This window comes from Chelonia mydas, chromosome 8, assembly GCF_015237465.2.
Source record: "Chelonia mydas isolate rCheMyd1 chromosome 8, rCheMyd1.pri.v2, whole genome shotgun sequence".
Lineage (NCBI taxonomy): Eukaryota > Metazoa > Chordata > Testudines > Cheloniidae > Chelonia > Chelonia mydas.
Genome location: NC_057854.1, coordinates 22548924 through 22566515, shown reverse-complemented (window position 1 = coordinate 22566515; position 17592 = coordinate 22548924). Strand labels below are relative to the sequence as shown.

The window sequence follows — 17592 nt, the reverse complement described above, 5'->3', positions numbered from 1 at the left end:
TCTAATCCCATTTCAAAACAAGGCCAAAACAAGCCAAGCCCTAAAAACCCCAACACTCTATGTGACTAGATCCCCACGATGTGCTGTCTGGAACTGTGGTGGGCCCACTGGGCACCCCAGACTCTCTCCCGCCCTTGCCCCTGTTTGCCCCTTGCCCCTGCTTGCTGGGAGACGATCAAAAAAAAGAAGCAACAAGCTACAACAGGCTGGAAGCCAAACAAGCAATGAGCTACAAGCAAAAAACTAGCCAACAAGCAACTCACAAGACAATTAAGCCAAAAACAAGCCCAATTTCTGCATTTTTTTCATGGGTTTGGCATGTCTGGTGTGCACAGAGCAGTTCAGAAAACAGAATTTTCATCCTGAGGAAAGTTTCACTACACGTTTCTGCTCAATGAGCATTGGCCTGCTAAACCCAGGGTTGTGAGTTCAATCCTTGAGAGGGCCATTTAGGGATCTGGGGCAAAAATTGGGGATTGGTCCTGCTTTGAGCAGGGGGGGTTGGACTAGATGACCTCCTGAGGTCCCTTCCAAGCCTGATAGTCTATTATTCTATAGGACGATATCCTCTCTGCTCTATGAGCTATACCCCATTTGTCAATTATTGTTGCCATGATTAGGAGATGGCTAATAGATTGGACAAATAAATTTCAAGCATTGTTTTGCTGTGTTTTAAAAAAAATCTATTACTTTATGCATCTAACAACTGTGATATCTTTGAAGAATCAGACAATGTCATCTGCTGAGTAGTCAGACATTAGTGAAAAGGGAAATTGCATGTAAAAGAAGAATTTTAAAGCAATCTACTTGTCTCACTGAGGGAAACTTATTGGAAAGCAAGCACATAGCACCCGTCTGATGACAACATAAACCCCTGTTCCCCTTCACATGGCTCTCTTTTTGGTGTGATATTTAATCATCTTATTAATGTTACATAAACTTTTTTTTTTTTTTTGCCTTTTGAGTCTTAGTAAAATGTGCTTCGCCCCATTAAGGATTAGACAAAGCAAAAGTTCTCCCCTTGTAAAGGAAATAATTTTCCAATCAGCAGGTTATTTTTAATAGAAAGAGGTGTGTCTGGAATATTCCTAACTGTGGAATGATCATATTTTGTAGTTTTTTGCTTTCATATTTTTACTGGAAAGCAAAACAGACTAACTTACAGCTTCCACCTCTCTCTCTCTCTCTCTCTCTTTCAGTGTCATAGAGGAAGTGGATAAAATGGTGGGACCAAATGCTGTCCTCTAAATTTCCCCTTAAGAGTATATGAGATCATAATGGAAAAACAGACTGACATCAAGAGATATTTTCACAATAGCTATGGTTTGATATTTAAAAATTCCACTCTGATGGATCACAGAAAACTATCTAGGCATGGAAGTTCCACACAGATGTATCTGTGCTTCATGATTGCGATCCAGGATTCTTGACACACACCTTGTTCACTATATTTTACTGTTTGTTCTGTGTTTGGAATTAACCTAGAACATGTGTGTATTATACACATTTATGTACACATTGTACATTCCATAAACATGTACATGTTTACTATTAATACTAATTATTATTATTATTATTAGGCTGGTGCCCAAAATCCACAACCAGGCTAGGCTCCATTGTATTGGGTGCTATACGTATAATATTTGATCGTCTGTGCCCCCCAAAGAGCTTACAATCTAAAAGAGAGAAGAGGTAACAAGTGGATGATACGTGCAAATCTTTAGCGGGTCAGTGGCAGTGATCCCCTACCCAGACATTATCAGGTTGCTGTGTGCATTACGGCAGAAATGGATTTCGACGAGGGACCAGATGAGTACAAGATGGTGCATTTACAAATTTTGATTGAGAGCTTTTTTCACTTATCAGGGAAGGTAGGAGAACATGCTAAAGTGCTTGTTGGAGAAGTGGAGAAATGGATGCTGGAGGCTGGCATCATTGGTGAAGTGAAGTCCGGAGTTGACTTTGCTCAAAATATAGTTTAGATAAATAGGGCTATGTGTTTGCCACTGGACAAGCTTTGTTAAAAATTAATCCACAAAGCCACTACATTATCCTCCTTCAAATCTGTCCTTCAACACAGGCCCGCCATGATGCTTGCAAAACATATGACAATGAATGGACCATCCAAACACAGTTGGTATGCTGTGACTGCTGGTCTCTATGTTAATCATCACTGTCTCACAGCAACTTTGTGCTGCTCCTGCCTATTTGCTGTACTCACCTGTTGTTTTATCATATTTTTTTGAGCCCCAAACCTGCAACTAATTGCACACGGGTGCAGTGCTGCCCCTGTATGGAGCCCCACTGACGTGCTCATGTGCTGTCAATTGCAGGATCAAGACCATCATTTGCAACAATTTGTAGCAGCTGGTATCTTTTTTTATTATATGTGTATCCACAATAAGGCTTCAGTCCCTGCTTGGGGCCTCTAGGTTAATAATTAATAAATAATAATAATATTGTTCACAACTCCATGTAAGTATACAGTATATAGATGCATCACTTATTCATTTCTGTTTTTTTAAGTTAACTGGAAAACAAAAGGTTTTTTTCCTTAAATGATGTATATATTGGTTCCTGTGTTTTTAAATATTACAATCATTCAGGTTTGAATTTGTTTTGGTAGTAGGGCTTTTATTTCACATTGTTATCATCCCTTTAATACTTAACAGTTAATAAAAGACTAAGTGCATTAACTTTCTCTCTCTTTCATAATATAAAAAATTCCAGGTCAAACAGCACTGGAAGTTTATTTACTGTGCATTTTCCCCATCGCAAAAAACAGATTGTATATGAAAGACAGACATAGAATGACAGCAGGAAAGGAAACGCCTCTGGCATGGAATAAAAGGTCATCAAAATAATCCTATTTCCTCTTCAAAGATTACCTGGGACTCCCAAACTTTTTCTTATTTTCTTGCTTTACCGCTATCACTATGTAAAAAAGGAACTTACTCCACGTGTTGCAATTCTGTGGTATTGCGGTGAAACAAAGTATCTCTTTACTTTCAGAGTTTACAAATATAAAAGCAACCAGCACATAGCTGTTGTCAGATCCACAGAACAACCACTTCCAACAGCATCACCTTACAAGCTCCATTGGAAAAGGTAAGAAATCCTTCTTATTGCTCTATGGTGGAGTATCTCTACACTGGGACATTAGAGAGCCAGTAACAGATGAAATCAAAGGATGCTAGTTATATAAAATACACCAATGCAAAAAAAAAAAAAAGCTTAAGATCTTTAGTTTATATTCTTGCTAAAGTAAGATACCCAAGAAAGTATATTTAAATAGAGCCAGTTGTTATTACATTTTTCTGAAGACAGGGTGGTTTAATATACTTATACATGTTGAGGTATGTATAGACTGTATAGATGTAAATATTTACAGTTAATAGAATTGAAATATACATTATATATTATCAGCATTTATGTTTTTGTGTATCAGTTGCACAAACATGCAAATTACATAGCCAGATCCTTAACTGATATAAATTAAGTGAATGAAGATATGTCAATTTACACCAACTGGCCCATAAGATATATATGTGGTTTTTATACACCCCCTAACCACAGCGGAGGTGTTTATACTGTGGTTAGAGCTGATCAGAAAATGGGTTTTCTTTCTGATGAAAATGTATATGAAAATGGAAAAAAAACCCACAATGGTTATCCATGGAAATTTTTGACTTTTCATCAAAAACACCCAAACCCAAAAACTTCTCTGCTGAAAACAGGGAAAACTTTGCAGTTTGGGTTTTTGCTTATTTGACAAAAATTCAAAATTTTCCACAAAAACTAGACACTTCTAATGAAAAATTTAGTTTAGTTCAATATGGGATTACACACAAAAAAACAGTTCTGATGGAAAAATTTCAACCAGCCTTAAAAGTGATGGGTACCAATATAAGCACCTAAGGCTTGTCTACACTGCCATCTAGTTCAGACTAAAGGGAGTGTGAATAGCAATGCACACCATAGTGCTGCATTGTAACACCCCGGCATTGATGCTGCAGGTGCAAACATAAAAGTCCAGAGCTCAGGACTACAGCAGTATATTAGTTTTACCCTGTCTATTAAAAATACAGTACAGAGGAATGTATATAGTGTGAATCTATGTATTTAAGGTGTCTCAATGGGCACTCATGCTCTGGCCACTTTTGCAAATATAGTTATTAACAGTTATGTGTCATTCACTTCAGTAGGATTTTTGGCTGAGGAAGTGCCAAATAAGATACTGATCCAGCAATGCTCTTAAGCATATGCTTAATTTTAAGCACATAAGTAGTCTTGTTGGCTTTAAATGGAATTACTCATGTGCTTAAAGTTAAGAGTGTGCTTAAATGCTTTCCATGATCTGGGTTTAAAGCCCAAAGGCCAAATCCTATGCACTTTATTCCTGGCAGGCGCCCCATTTCTGTCAGTGGGACTCCTCTCATGAGTAAGGACTACTGCCATGACTAAGTGTGCTCAGAATGGGGTCTCTTGGGTATAAGCTCCTTTGGGGCACGTACTGTGTCTTCCTCGTATTGTCTAATGCTGAGCATACTAATAATGCTCAATCAATAATATCAATTACTAGCCTTTTTCCAAACAGGCTTATTAATTGTTCTTTCACCTACCCTCCACAGATGTCTCATCTACTCTTGGTCCTACTTTCATTATTTTCTCTTGCAATCCCTCTGGAAGCGAAGTGGAAACTGCGGGAGAATGGTAAGTAGTCTGCATTTACTGAAAACTATCACTTGTTGAATAGTTAAAAACAAATGTACTAACAAATATGTTTGTGAATAAAAGCAGAGTTGCATTAGCTACCGTTCATGGGCTCATATTCTGAATTTTTCATGAATATTTGGATAATTGCTGGGTGTTCATGAAAACATTCAGGAGTCCCAAAAGTTTCATGAAGTTTAGAAACATGATTATTCATCTGAGAATTCACACCAGAAACTGCCTTATTCCCTATTCACTGTTCTCCCGTTTCAAGAGTTTCAGTCATGCAATCAGGAAGCAGAAACAGCATCTTGTGACTTAGGTGACAACCCACAAACAAGTAATGAAGAGCAAATAGTCAAAGTGAACATTTCAGAAAAAAACCCCAGGCCTGAAAATATTTCATCCAGAATGTTCAGAGCAAATAACTCTGAATATGAATTCATTCAAAGAAATGCAGAATCAGTGAACAAATTATTCACTCACCAGAAAACGGAGCTAAATTCAGGTGGTCATATTTAATCCCTTTACTCACATTGACCGGCACCTTAGTCCACAAGTATCCCTTAGTCCACAAGTATGACTTCGGTGGGACTTCACAGTGGAAGCTGGTATTCAACATGATTAAGAGGATCACTGTTTTGCCCATAATGAATATTTCAAACACTTCTGTTGATAGCTTTAGGTTATAAGACTATGCTGTGGTTTCCCTAAATAACATTGGGGGCTCTTGAAACTACAGTAGAAGCGTTTCTGCCACAGCATAGAAACTACACATTTGTGTCTTTTGGTACCTCTCTGGCATTTCCTGGTGCCTATGCTTCTCGATACTCACAGGCAGACTGGCAAGCCTCTAGCTTCATGTATTTGCACATTCATGACTTTAATAAGCAGTCTCCACTGTCCGATGTGATGAGATTCAGTGTCCTATTATTAGCAATGTTATTTGGCTTAAAGCCATCTTTTTGGAAATGAAATCTCCTGCTGAGAAGTTCTCTTGGCTCATTGCTGGAACTGATGCTTCCTTCCAGCCTGAGTGGTGCACTTGTAAGTTCAATTGTGGTGCTTCCTAAACCTCCAGTAAATGTTCTCTGTGTCCACTCGCAGGGAAAAACACAAACCCAGTGGACACTAATGACAACAGGGGTTCCTGTGTCAGTGGTAGAAGAGAAAGGGTAGCTAAGGCAATGGCTGTATTTGGGGAACTGGTGTCAGTGAAAGTGCAGGTGACGTTCTTGACCCTGGCAAGAATGAAGCGGATTCTTGAGTTCTACTCCTCATTCTGCCCCTGATTAGCTGTAGGAATTTAAGCAATTCATTTACATATATCTTTGGCCTTAGTTGCTGCCCCCCACCACCTGGAAAAATCTAGCAAGGGAAGGCTGTGAGGAAGAAAAATCCACAAAGATTGCTTAATGGAGTTTTCCTAAATTGTTTTGCGAAGGGGCGTTTCTCCCAGTCTGGAGAAAAGGGCTCCACAGAGTGACTGAGGAGTATTCAGAGGGTCGTGACTATATGTTGGAGGCCCTATATCTCTGCTTTGGGATTATCTCTCCCCTAGCAGCCACTTCATTGGGACCATGCTGCAAGGGCAACCAGCTTTTCTGCAGGAAAAATTAATGCCGCATCAGGTTGTGAGGCTTTAGAAGGAAGCAATACATGCTCCTGGCTTTCCCTTTGCCCACCTGCCCCCTCCCCAATCACAGCTCCTTCACACTGCAGAGATCTCTCCATGGAATCCAGAAGGGGAGTACAATGCTACAGAGGTGCTTCACCCCTCATTCTGTGAGCAAAGACTGAGATCCAGTAGTCCTTACTCATCAGAGGAGTCCCACTGAAGTCAATGGGGCTCCTTGCAGGAATAAAGTGAGTAGGTTTTGGCCCTTGGGCTTTAAACCTGGATTGTGGAAAGCATTTAAGCACATTCTTAACTTTAAGCACATGTGTAGTCATGTTTAAAGTCAATGAGACTATTTGTGTGCTTAAAGTTAAGCATATGCAGGGAATGACTGAGCCATCTGTGCCTTGATTTCCCTCTCTGTGAAATGGGGATAATGACATCACCCGCTTTGCAGGGCTGTGACTGTGCCAAATTCTCTGAGACTATGGAAAGAAAATCACTTCTAAAATGAAAATAACTCTGATTGCTCATGATGTTTTGGATGCATTTCATATTTACATTTAAAACCTGGAAATCTTGTCAAAAGACAACTGGGCCTGACTGTTGTTATTCATGCCAGTGGTGTTTTGCCAGTAGTTTCAAGGACAGCAGTACTGGGCCTAAGATGTAGTTCGATTTTACCAGCACTTTAATCTTGACTAACACCCAACATTTATTTCCCTATAGTTTACGTGATAGAGTCAGAGTGGACTCAGGAGGCACCAGCTGAAGAAGTAGAGCTCACCTGTAATGTATCTGAAGACCAATCTATGTCGGTCTACTGGATGAAGGATAAGGAAATAATAGGAACTGACAAGATATTAACAATTTCAGTCAAGGAATTTCCAGATGCTGGCAACTACACCTGTCACAAAAGTGATACCCATGAGATTTTAAGCTACTATTTTTTCCTTATTACCAAAAAAGACTCAAGTAGGCAAATATCTAAGTGGATTCTAAAAAGTTTTAAAGGTAAGGTAATAGGGCAATATGATGTTTTTTCCATGTACAGTATGTGCCATAACATCGCAAAGGAAAAGGGAACTCACTGGAAAGAACCACTGTGCATGACTAATGAGGTGGATTATAATCTTTAGCATGGTAGCTCTTCAAAGTGCTGTTCAGGCATTAAGGGGCAAATAATGCCCTCTCCTACATGGGTGCAGAGGTCCCCATGTGCAGCAGAACCAGGTGGATCTGATGTGCAATGCGGGAGCAAGATTTGGGGAGTTCAGCTCTGTATGGGGTTCCTATATGCTGTCACAAAGGATGAGCTGGGACCATGACTTTCTGATCCTTCCCATATGGAGTGGAGGAGTAGAGGAATGCTAAGGCTACTCTAGCCTTTAGGCTGGAGCAGCAACCATGGAACAGTTTCACAACATGTGGGGGAATGACTGTTCTTCCCCTTTGCCCTCGCAGCTCTCACCAGTGCCTAGCTAAGTCATTCAAACTGCGTGCTGAGGATAGCATTTGCCCCTAACTAATTCATCTTCATAAAGCAGAGGTTACGTGACTTAGCCTAAAACTGCTGCTGAGCCAGGATTAAAACCCAGAAGTTTGGGATCCTGGGCTCATGGTTTACACATTGGACAAAGATACATCTCCGAGAGCAAGATATCCATCTTCTTGTGTTTCGCTTGGGCCACTAAGCATTATTAGAAGGGTGGAAATTTTTCATTTATAGACATTATTCCTTTCCTGTGCATGCTAAAGTCATCTTTGACATGTGTCGCAAACAGCACGGTGAGCAATCAGAGAAATGAAATCATTTGTTGAGAATATGGGGTTTGTTGAAGACAATTTTTTTTAATAGATGGGAAATATCCTATAAAAAATGTGAACAAGCTCTGGGAAAAACAATGGCAACATAATCTCTAAGGGTCACTTTTAGACACCAGCAAACTTCCAGCCACTATTCAGCTGACGTGTATATTGTGCATTGTTTTCCTGGGAAGGGACTCAATATCTGCCAGCAGAATTTTGTAGAGTTACTGTTTTATCTTACTGGTCAAACAATTATTTTTTTTTCAATCAATTTTTTCTCTCTCTTTCAATCTAGAGCCAAACAACATGACATTTTTAAAATGTGAGGCAAAGAATTACTCAGGGATTTTCATATGCTCATGGAAGACAGAAAATGAGAGTCCAAATGTGAAGTTCACAATCAAAAATCTAAAAGGGTAAGAGCTTGTACTTTCCTCAGCCACTTCATTAGGATAATAAGGCCGGAATACCCCTCTTTGTCAGCATGTGAAACGGATACTACAAAAATAGTTGGCCACCTATCACATGAACTGGACCGGGGGAAGGCCATTTTTATCATTTGAGGATGTGGACCAACACATTGGATATCCTCTGCAGGACAGTCCCTTCTAGGCCCATCACATTACTGCATGGAAATCTGGTCAGGAATTAATATAGCTTAGAAGTGTAAGAACTCCCACTGGATCTTCTCTGCAGATGCTGTAATGTAGCTACAGAGTGACTCAGGCAGTAGAACTGCAGGTGAGAAGGAAAGGAATTTCAACCAGACATAGAAGCAAGTCATCTTGCAGCGTCCTTCTCTCCAGATCCACTGGCTGTATGGAGTTGGGAAGTCAAGCACTATATGACCATAGCATTCGCCCTGTCAAGGACCCTGAGGGGAATACTATGAGAGAAACCTCTTGGGGATTTCCTACCTCCCACTCCCCTCCCATGGGTTTCTCCAAGGCAGGGCGTGCTCTGGCCCAGTGTTATTTTTATTTGTTAAAAGGGGAAATAAGTGCAAAGCATAATTTGCTGGATGCAAAAATATAGTCACATTCTGGTAGCATTATGTGGTGTTATTTCTTATGGAAATATACTCAACTTGACTTGTTTCCTCCAGCTGGGTTTGGGAAAGGGGCTAAAGAGTGAAGTTAGATATTAGGCCCTCCACACTAGTCAATAAACAGTGGCATTAAAGAAGAGACTGTCTTTAATTTATGCCCAAAACTCCCATTGGCATAGGAGTCTCATGTACAGAAACATGCTATTTATGACACAACAACACTATCTTGTCCGGTGACATGGTGTCATTGAAGTATCTGTAAGCAGCACTTTATTCAGAGCTCTCCAGCGTTTCCATTATCACTTTCTGCTTTGAATTCAGAACTCTAGAGGATGCATCTGGAAGTGTAATCTGTGGAAGCCCTGTGTCTCAACGCTATGAACTAGAGACAAAGTACACAGTCAATTGTCAGAAAACCAACCACTGCCCATTTGCTGAGGAACACCAGCCCATTGAGATGTTCCTGGAGGTCATTGATGAGACACAGTATGACAACTGCACCAGCAGCTTCTTCATCCGAGATATCAGTGAGTGAATCAGAAATCAGCTTTTATTTTTAAATGTATAAAGCTTGTCATGAATTCAGTGACCCTGAGTGAATGTCTGTTCAGGGACGACAGTACTGATTAATGTATTTACTGCTCCAACAGTACCAGCTTCGCCACACTACCTCTGTGTCACCAGTGTGCCCACAACCTCACCTCAGAGCTGAGAGGGATTAATGCGTGGCCCATTATAACTGTATTCTAGGCCTGTTGGCTTCCCTCCCTTATGGGAATAAAGAAAAACAAAAACTGGCCAAAACCAGGAAGCACCCACTGGGAAAATATAGGAGGTGCTCAGCACCCATGCACCACAGCAAAGGCGGCAGGTATAAGAGGTTTGAAACGCTGGATGTGGCGCATCTCCCTTTGAAGGCATGCCGGCCCACAGCATTGGGAGCGCTGCCACTGCTGGAAGCTCCTGAGAAGTGAGGGAGCCACCAGCGCCCGGACTGTGCTCCGCCTCAAGGCCCCACCCCCACTCAGTCTTTTTCCCCTGAGGCCCTGCCCCCACTGCACCTCTTCCTGCCCCCACTCCAAAAACACCCACCAGCAAAAACAAAAGTCAGTGCCCGTTGGTGGAGGAAGTGGAGAAGCAACGTCTGTGTGGCATGTGCCCCTCCCATAGATCTCACAGGAGCCCCTCTCGTGCTTTGCATGAATTAGGAGTGCCACAGTACTGGAAGGGCCAGGCTGGGAAGGCAGAGACCAGAGCCAGAAAGCAATCACTCTCTGTGGCAGGCTCCCCTCTGAAAAGTGCAGATTTCCAAGTGAATATCTGCATGGGTGCTTGGAACAGCACGGACTGCCGATATATACTCCTGCATATCACTGCCCCAAAGGAGAGGAGGATCTTGGGCACACAGAGATAGGCAGATCAACCAGAAAGTTGCTGCTGAGTTCATCATGCTGCCATGGGAAAAAGGGAGGTTGGCCAGCACTCTGGAGAAGCAGACACTGCCAAATTAAAACTTTCCTTCCCTGTGCATTCTAAAGATCAGCAAGGTTTGAGGCTGGGTCCCTTCCCTTTGTCTTCTGCAGCCCTCTAAATCTCTTCATCCTTGAGGGATCTTATAAGGCGAGCTCTGTAAAGGTATCCCTCTTCCACGGGAGGGTACAATATAGTCCCTAAACCTCAAGCACACTCTTGGCCTTTACTTTAATTTACTATGGTTTCCAACAGCTGTTTAACTGAATAATTAGTACTAATAAAGCACAAAGAGCTGATACTACGTAGCTAATGAATGCTAATGCTGTCTTTATTTTCTCTTGCAGTAAAACCTGACCCACCTGAGTGTGAGCATGTGGTCAAAAATGGCATAGTGACTTGGAAATACCCCAGAACATGGAGCACACCAAAGTCTTATTTCCCTTTGACATTTAAGGTCAACGCTGAAGGCAAGGTATTTGTAATAGAGAGTTCTCATTACTCTTAATGTGTGTATGATGCAGTCTTTTAAGAACTTGATCCCCTTCCCAGTTCATCTGTACAGTAGCATCCAAGTAACATGGATTGAAACACTGTGAAAACAGATCAGTCTCAACATTTCAATAGCAGGTTCAGTGATTCCTGTATGTATCTGATCTAACCCTGTTGTCCTAACTCAAATTACTTAGTGATTTAAATAAGGAACTTTGTCAGAGTAGGATTGGAGGGTTTGTAGTTTGGATAATGCTTTGGGACCTGCTGCAATGAAAACTACTATGTTAATATAGAAAAGGAGTACTTGTGGCACCTTACAGACTAACAAATTTATTAGAGCATAAGCTTTCGGTTATGCTCTAATAAATTTGTTAGTCTCTAAGGTGCCACAAGTACTCCTTTTCTTTTTAAGGATACAGACTAACACAACTGCTACTCTGAAACCTGTTAATATAGGATATTATTAGTATTTAGTGATGTTTTTCCACTGAAACACCCCCATGGCCTTTAATTACCAATCTCAGTCATGTGCTTGCAGCCTAGAAGTTGTTATGATATAACTCTCTAAACCATCCTGTTATCTCTATTATGCTTTCCTCTTTTACCCTTCTTGCCCAACCAATTGTTTGCTTCACCCAGCTGTTAAGTTGTAAGATCTTTGGGGCAAGGTCTCTCGTAAACTATACGTCCGTGAAACGTCTCTGGGGCTCTAGCTTAGTTGAGGTGTCTAGATGCTAACCTAATATAAATAAGTAAGTCTGCTATTGACATATTTTCCAAAGAACACCATAGAAGTCATCTACTCCGATATGACCTATCTCTACATATGAAAGATAATCATTTGTATTATGTCTTTGCTATTTGCCCAAACTTCATGGTCAGGGATCTTTCTGACTATGAGACACAGTCAAAGTGAGCGCTCTACTTCAGGACTCTGCCAAGATGACATATCTACTGTCCAGCACTGGAAAACAGAAGATCTTGGTAGTGAGGTGGAGGGAGGAGTGAACAACAATGTCACACCCAGCATCGCACAGTCATGTTAGCATGAGAAAAAAGTATCTGTTGACTCAGGATTATTAGGCTCTGTGGATCCTGAGCTGGGGAAAATCCACAACCTTTTCCTACACCGAGGACAAAGACAGCCTAATTTTTGCCACACTGAGTTGCATGTAGTTTAATTGCATGTACACAGTTCAGATTTGCACAGAAGAGCTCTTGCTAATAGAGTAAAAAATCAATGACTCATGCTCTCACACTACCCAAGAGGCCGGAGGATAATTTAGTTTTTGCCAACTGCTTCCCAATTTCCAGCAGCACGTTATTAAGTAATACTAATTTTTAGGAAGACATAAAATAGATTTGTTTGCATTGCTAATGCACCTCTGCGGGTTAAACACAACAACTACTACGTGGCAACTTGCCCGCAGGGTGACACCAGAAATCAGTGGCATAGTTAGGAAAAGGACCAGCCATCTTCTGTCTCCCAGTCCTGGGCCTTGAACACAGCAATATACACTTGTAGCTATGAATTCACTTAAGAATAATTAATCAGGAAATACACACAAATCTAAAATATAGAAGTATTAAATAAAATCCAATTACATAAAATATTCACTGAAATAAAAATTGAATATTAAAATTAAAGTATATGGTCAATTAATGAACTAAGGGCCTGTTCCCACATTCCCATTAACTTCACTTACAATAGAACCCTAAGTGCAAAGATTAATAACAAGATAATATCCATGTGGGGGCATGAGTATGGGTCTATGCTATGCCTGCTTTTATCCCCACATTCTGAGTGACATTCACCAAAGCTTATAAGAGAAAATAAAGCAACCTAAATGATACTTATCCCACTTCATGAACAGACCTAACAGGTTAAAAGATTACCGTACTTTAAGTAAAAAATGAAGAAAGTGCATACCAGCAGATGGAGCCATCTCCTTAGTTATGGTTCTTGGCACTGAGGAAGGGCCTCTTTAAAAATATAAAGGGGCATGCTAGCTTTACAAGCACTCTTTATAGGAGCTGCATATCCACCAGTGGAAATCACACTATGTAAGGACATGCCAGGGTATTTCAGATCAGTTTGAATCTACTTGTAATACCTTCCTTTCTGCAAAAACTTCCTCTTTGCTCTGATACAGCAGTGATAACTAATATGAGCACATATTCATTTTTGGCACAAGATCAACTAGATAACTTTAACCTGATGTTTGAGTAACTTCTGCTTGACTTCTTACAATCCATTGACTGGACTGTGGTTTTGTTCATAGTCTTATGATACTGATGAACAGTTCATTCGCTTTGCAACGACAAGCAAGCTAGACAAGATCTACGTCCAGGCCAGAGATCGGTATTACAGTTCATCTTGGAGTGACCAGAAACTCTGCAGGTAAAGCTCACGGCACCATTTATCACAGTAGCAGATGTGACTTTTGGCTACATGGGAGGAAGTGGAGCTATGCTAGCTTATTTTTCTCAGATATTGGGGGGGGCGGGGGGTTACCCCTTACTACTGTCCTATTTGTAGCCCTGAGTGAAAGAAGTTGTTTCTTGAAATATCTTTGAGGGAACAAGAGACTATATAAACATGTGACTACAATGTCCAACACAGGCTAATATTCTCTTCCTCCAAAAGCCCGGGAGAAACAATTAGAATTAATTTACACTAGACGGGAAACATGTATCTAGGGTTCACCCGGAACAGTTAATGATTTAAAGTGCTCTCTGCCTAGCTAGGTATTTGTACTGTGTCCTTCCATGAAGTATCTGAGTACATGACTGCTGCTCATGCACTGCCAGAATGTTAATCTTTTGTCTCCCTCTAGTGACTGGTCTATATAAGAGTGTAAGAGACTGCACTGGTGGACTTAGCAGGATCAAGTTATACTAGTAAAGTGAACTGGTGTGAGACAGATACAAGCTGCTTCAGTCTAGTTCTTTTGGGTTCATCAATGATAGTTTTCCAGTAGCAGCAGTCCTAGGGATTCCCTGAAGTAGCGTTTCTTGCCTGTTCTAAGGGGATTCTAGTTCTAATTATTTCCCCAGATAGTACCCTTTGTTTTGCTGAAAATGGAAGTCAACACTGTTGTCTTTTCTGCGGCAGGACAAAGACATGGGAGTGACGGCTCCTTCCATGGACAAAATAGAACAGGCTGGGTGAAAAATGGAAAAATTCTTTGAAAAAATTCTGCAGAATTTTTTTCTTTTCCTGTTTTTAATTGAAAAACACCTGGACTTCAAGGTGTTCAGGCCCACACTTCTGCATCACATGTAAGCACTTGTGTAATGTTGGTCCCACGAGTAATCCAACTTAAATAAATAAAACTACACTGGTCATGGGCCAGATTGTCAAAGATATTTAGGCGCCTTAAGATACAGATAGGCACTTCTGAAAATGTTACCAAGCACTGAAGCAAATTAAGTGCCTAACTTTAATTGAAATCAATGAAATTAATGGGAGATAGGTGCCTTGCCTACTTAGGCACATTGAAAAATCCCTACTAGGCATCTACCTGCATCTTTCAGCACCCTAAATACCTTGGAAAATCTGGCTCTATCTTGCAGAATTAGGGCCTTGGTGTTTCAGCAGCTGAGCCAGACTGGCACGAATTTAATGGGAAGTGAACTGAAAACGTATGCCTGGGGAATGTTAAGATAAAATTTTTCTCTCAATCTTCTTTGCCTTACTTTGTAGTAACCAGTAAGAGATTTCAGGGAAGTGACAGAAGGAAAGTCCCCAAGAAGAAAATGAAACAGACAAAAGACAAGAAGTTAAACATGAAACGGAGGAAAAACTGCATCTGAACATTATTAGGAAGCCATGACACTTTTTTTTTTTTTGTATTAGATTAATATGATGACAATCATTGACCCCGCTCTTGTATGTACCCAATATTTAAATGGTGCCTATGGCACACACCAAGTCAAATTAACATTTATATTTATCAATTTTTTTGATATATTGAAATACTGTCCACTATAATGTTTTTTTTACATATTATAATATTGCATCTATATATTTATTTATGTATTTATTTATTTATTTGCTCGATACAAAATGCTGCAATGTCAGATGATGGTATTTATTAGCTGAATATTTTTGTGTGTTAATTTATACAAAAGGTGACTTATTGTGAGGACACGTTTTTTTATTTAAGTATTTATTATTTATAAAATCTGTTATTTAAATTAAAAATGCTTTAGCATGGAAATCATTGGCTGCATGAAGCAGCTGTGTATTATTATATTTCATGGCCATATCCAGCATCCAAACTGATGGCAGATATTTGAGCTGGAGGCAAAAAATAATAAAAGCTTACAGTCCTTGAAATATTAGCTGCTGCATTTAGTCAGTTGTATTCCATGTTCCCTTACATCACATTGGTGTTCAGCTGGAGAACATGGTAAATGTTTTTTGCATGATGAAGCAAATACTGTCATAGTAGAAACCTTAGGGTTTGATCCACCTCTGACTGGAGGCAATGCCTTCATTTGGCATTCGATCACGCCCTGAATGATTTGTGTTTGATTATAAAGAGTACTGCTATTGTCTCTCATGGACGGAAATGGGAGTTTTGTAGGCTGTACTGCCTGCCTCAGTAGCCCCACCTCTGCTGAATACTATAATTTTCAATTATGCTTTGCTTATCTTTTATTTGTGACAACTGGGCAGCCAGTGCATCATTTTGAATAGTACCTTTTTGATGGCAACATTCATTCAGATTTACCACATAGTAGACAATTAACACACAGGGCATGTGGCTAAGAATCTACAATCAAAATGGATGTCAAAATAGAATATTTAAACATTTAATTATGATAAATGTTATGCATCTGATATTTCAGAAAGTTGCTGTTAACAGATTTTATATGCAGCTGTTAAGTGTTTGACTAATATCTGGAGATTTGCAGAATAGTGTTTTACAATATTTTTACTTTTCATCTTACTAGCACCCCAAGGTGTGCTAGGCTTCTTCACAGAATCCAAGGGAAAATCTGGTCCCTGTCCCTAATTACTTACTGCGTAAGGTCCCAGTTCAGGAAAGAATATAAGCATGTACTGTATTCATCCCACTTAAGGCTTCTTCCAAAGCCTGTTGAAGTCCTAGAAAGGACTCCGTGTGTGGACATGCTTAATTTTTTTCTGTGTTTGAAATGAGGGGTGATTTAAAATATTTAAACATTGAAATGGAGCATATCTGATATTTCAGAAATCAGTTGCTAACAGTTTCAGGTGCAATATTTGCTGATGTTGAGGGAAAATATTTTGCTTTTGTTATTAATATTATTTATTTTAAGGTCTGCTTGTAAATTTTTGTCCTACAAATGAATTAAAATGTATTTGAAAAAAGTCTTGGTTTATTCGTGGTCCTTTAGTATAAATGGCTCATAATACCACACTTACTATCCTAACACAAAATACAATTTGTTTAAAACAAACAAAAGGAAGTACTACCTCACAAAACGCACAGTCACCCTGTGGAATCTGTTGCAAGAGGATGTTGTGCAGGTCAAAACTGTGACGGGGCTGGAAAAATAACTAGATATGTTCCTGGAGGATAGGTCCATCAATGGCTACTAGCCAAGATATTCAGGGATGCATCCCCATGCTCTGGGTGTCCTAAGCCTCTAACAGCCAGCAGCTGTGAGTGAACAACAGGGGATGGATCATTCAATAATTGTCCTGTTCTGTTCATTCCCTCTGAAGCATCTGGCATTGGCCACTATTGGAAGATAAGGATAGTAGGCTGGATGGACCATTGGGCTGATGGAGTACGGCCATCCTTACATTATGTTAATTCATTACCAGTGCCTCCAAAACAGCTTTTGTTTTTCTGCTGCACCAAAGACCCATTCGTAGCCTACAAGATTCCACAAGACTCCACAGCACAGTGACTGCTGGTAGTTAGCAGTCTGCTCCAGGACCCCGTTCTGCAGATGGAGAAATGACTTCTGAATCTCTCTCTTTCTCAGGGTGCATTGAAGTTCATAGGCTTCTGTGGTCAGACTTGTGACTGAAACCAGGCTGATATGGATCTTGAGGTTTCTCTTGTTACAATACTTTAGTGTTCCAGCTTGACTTGACCTTTGTTCAGCAGATGGGAAGGGTAAAACTCTGGCCCCATTGAAGTCAATGGGAGTTTTTCTATTAACTTCACTGTGGCCAGGATTTCACATATGGAGATTAAGGGCTTGATCCCAGGAAGGACCAGACAAAGGTTATGATACTGTACCACTGAGCCACCATTAGAGTTGGTGAGCATCAAGAGTTATGATCCAATAGGGTGAATTAAACTGAGGGGTCAGGCAGTCTAGGATGCTGCTGTCCCAGCTTATGCCACAGAAGAGTGAATAGCTGGTTGTGAGGAATATTTTCTTAGATCCTTCAAAAGCAGTTCTGTCAGTGACTGTTCATCACAAGGCTCTT

The 17592-nt window shown here is 40.3% G+C and overlaps 1 protein-coding gene across 1 annotated transcript; it reads left to right on the top strand.

Annotated features, from left to right (window-relative positions):
- Window positions 1-3085: 3085 nt before the first annotated feature.
- Window positions 3086-11166, top strand: IL12B (interleukin 12B). Its single transcript, XM_007057267.4, has 6 exons — window positions 3086-3108; window positions 4632-4713; window positions 7061-7345; window positions 8436-8556; window positions 9510-9715; window positions 11006-11166. Exons 2-6 carry the CDS (start codon window positions 4632-4634, stop codon window positions 11164-11166), a joined length of 855 nt encoding a protein of 284 aa, XP_007057329.3. The 5' UTR covers window positions 3086-3108.
- Window positions 11167-17592: the final 6426 nt, after the last annotated feature.

Excerpts from the sequence above, each read along its gene's own strand:
- IL12B (XM_007057267.4), top strand. The coding sequence starts at position 4,632 with ATGTCTCATCTACTCTTGGTCCTACTTTCATTATTTTCTCTTGCAATC. Across the intron at positions 4,714-7,060 it reads GTGGAAACTGCGGGAGAATG|TTTACGTGATAGAGTCAGAG; the intron begins GTAAGTAGTCTG and ends ATTTCCCTATAG. Across the intron at positions 8,557-9,509 it reads ACAATCAAAAATCTAAAAGG|AACTCTAGAGGATGCATCTG; the intron begins GTAAGAGCTTGT and ends CTTTGAATTCAG.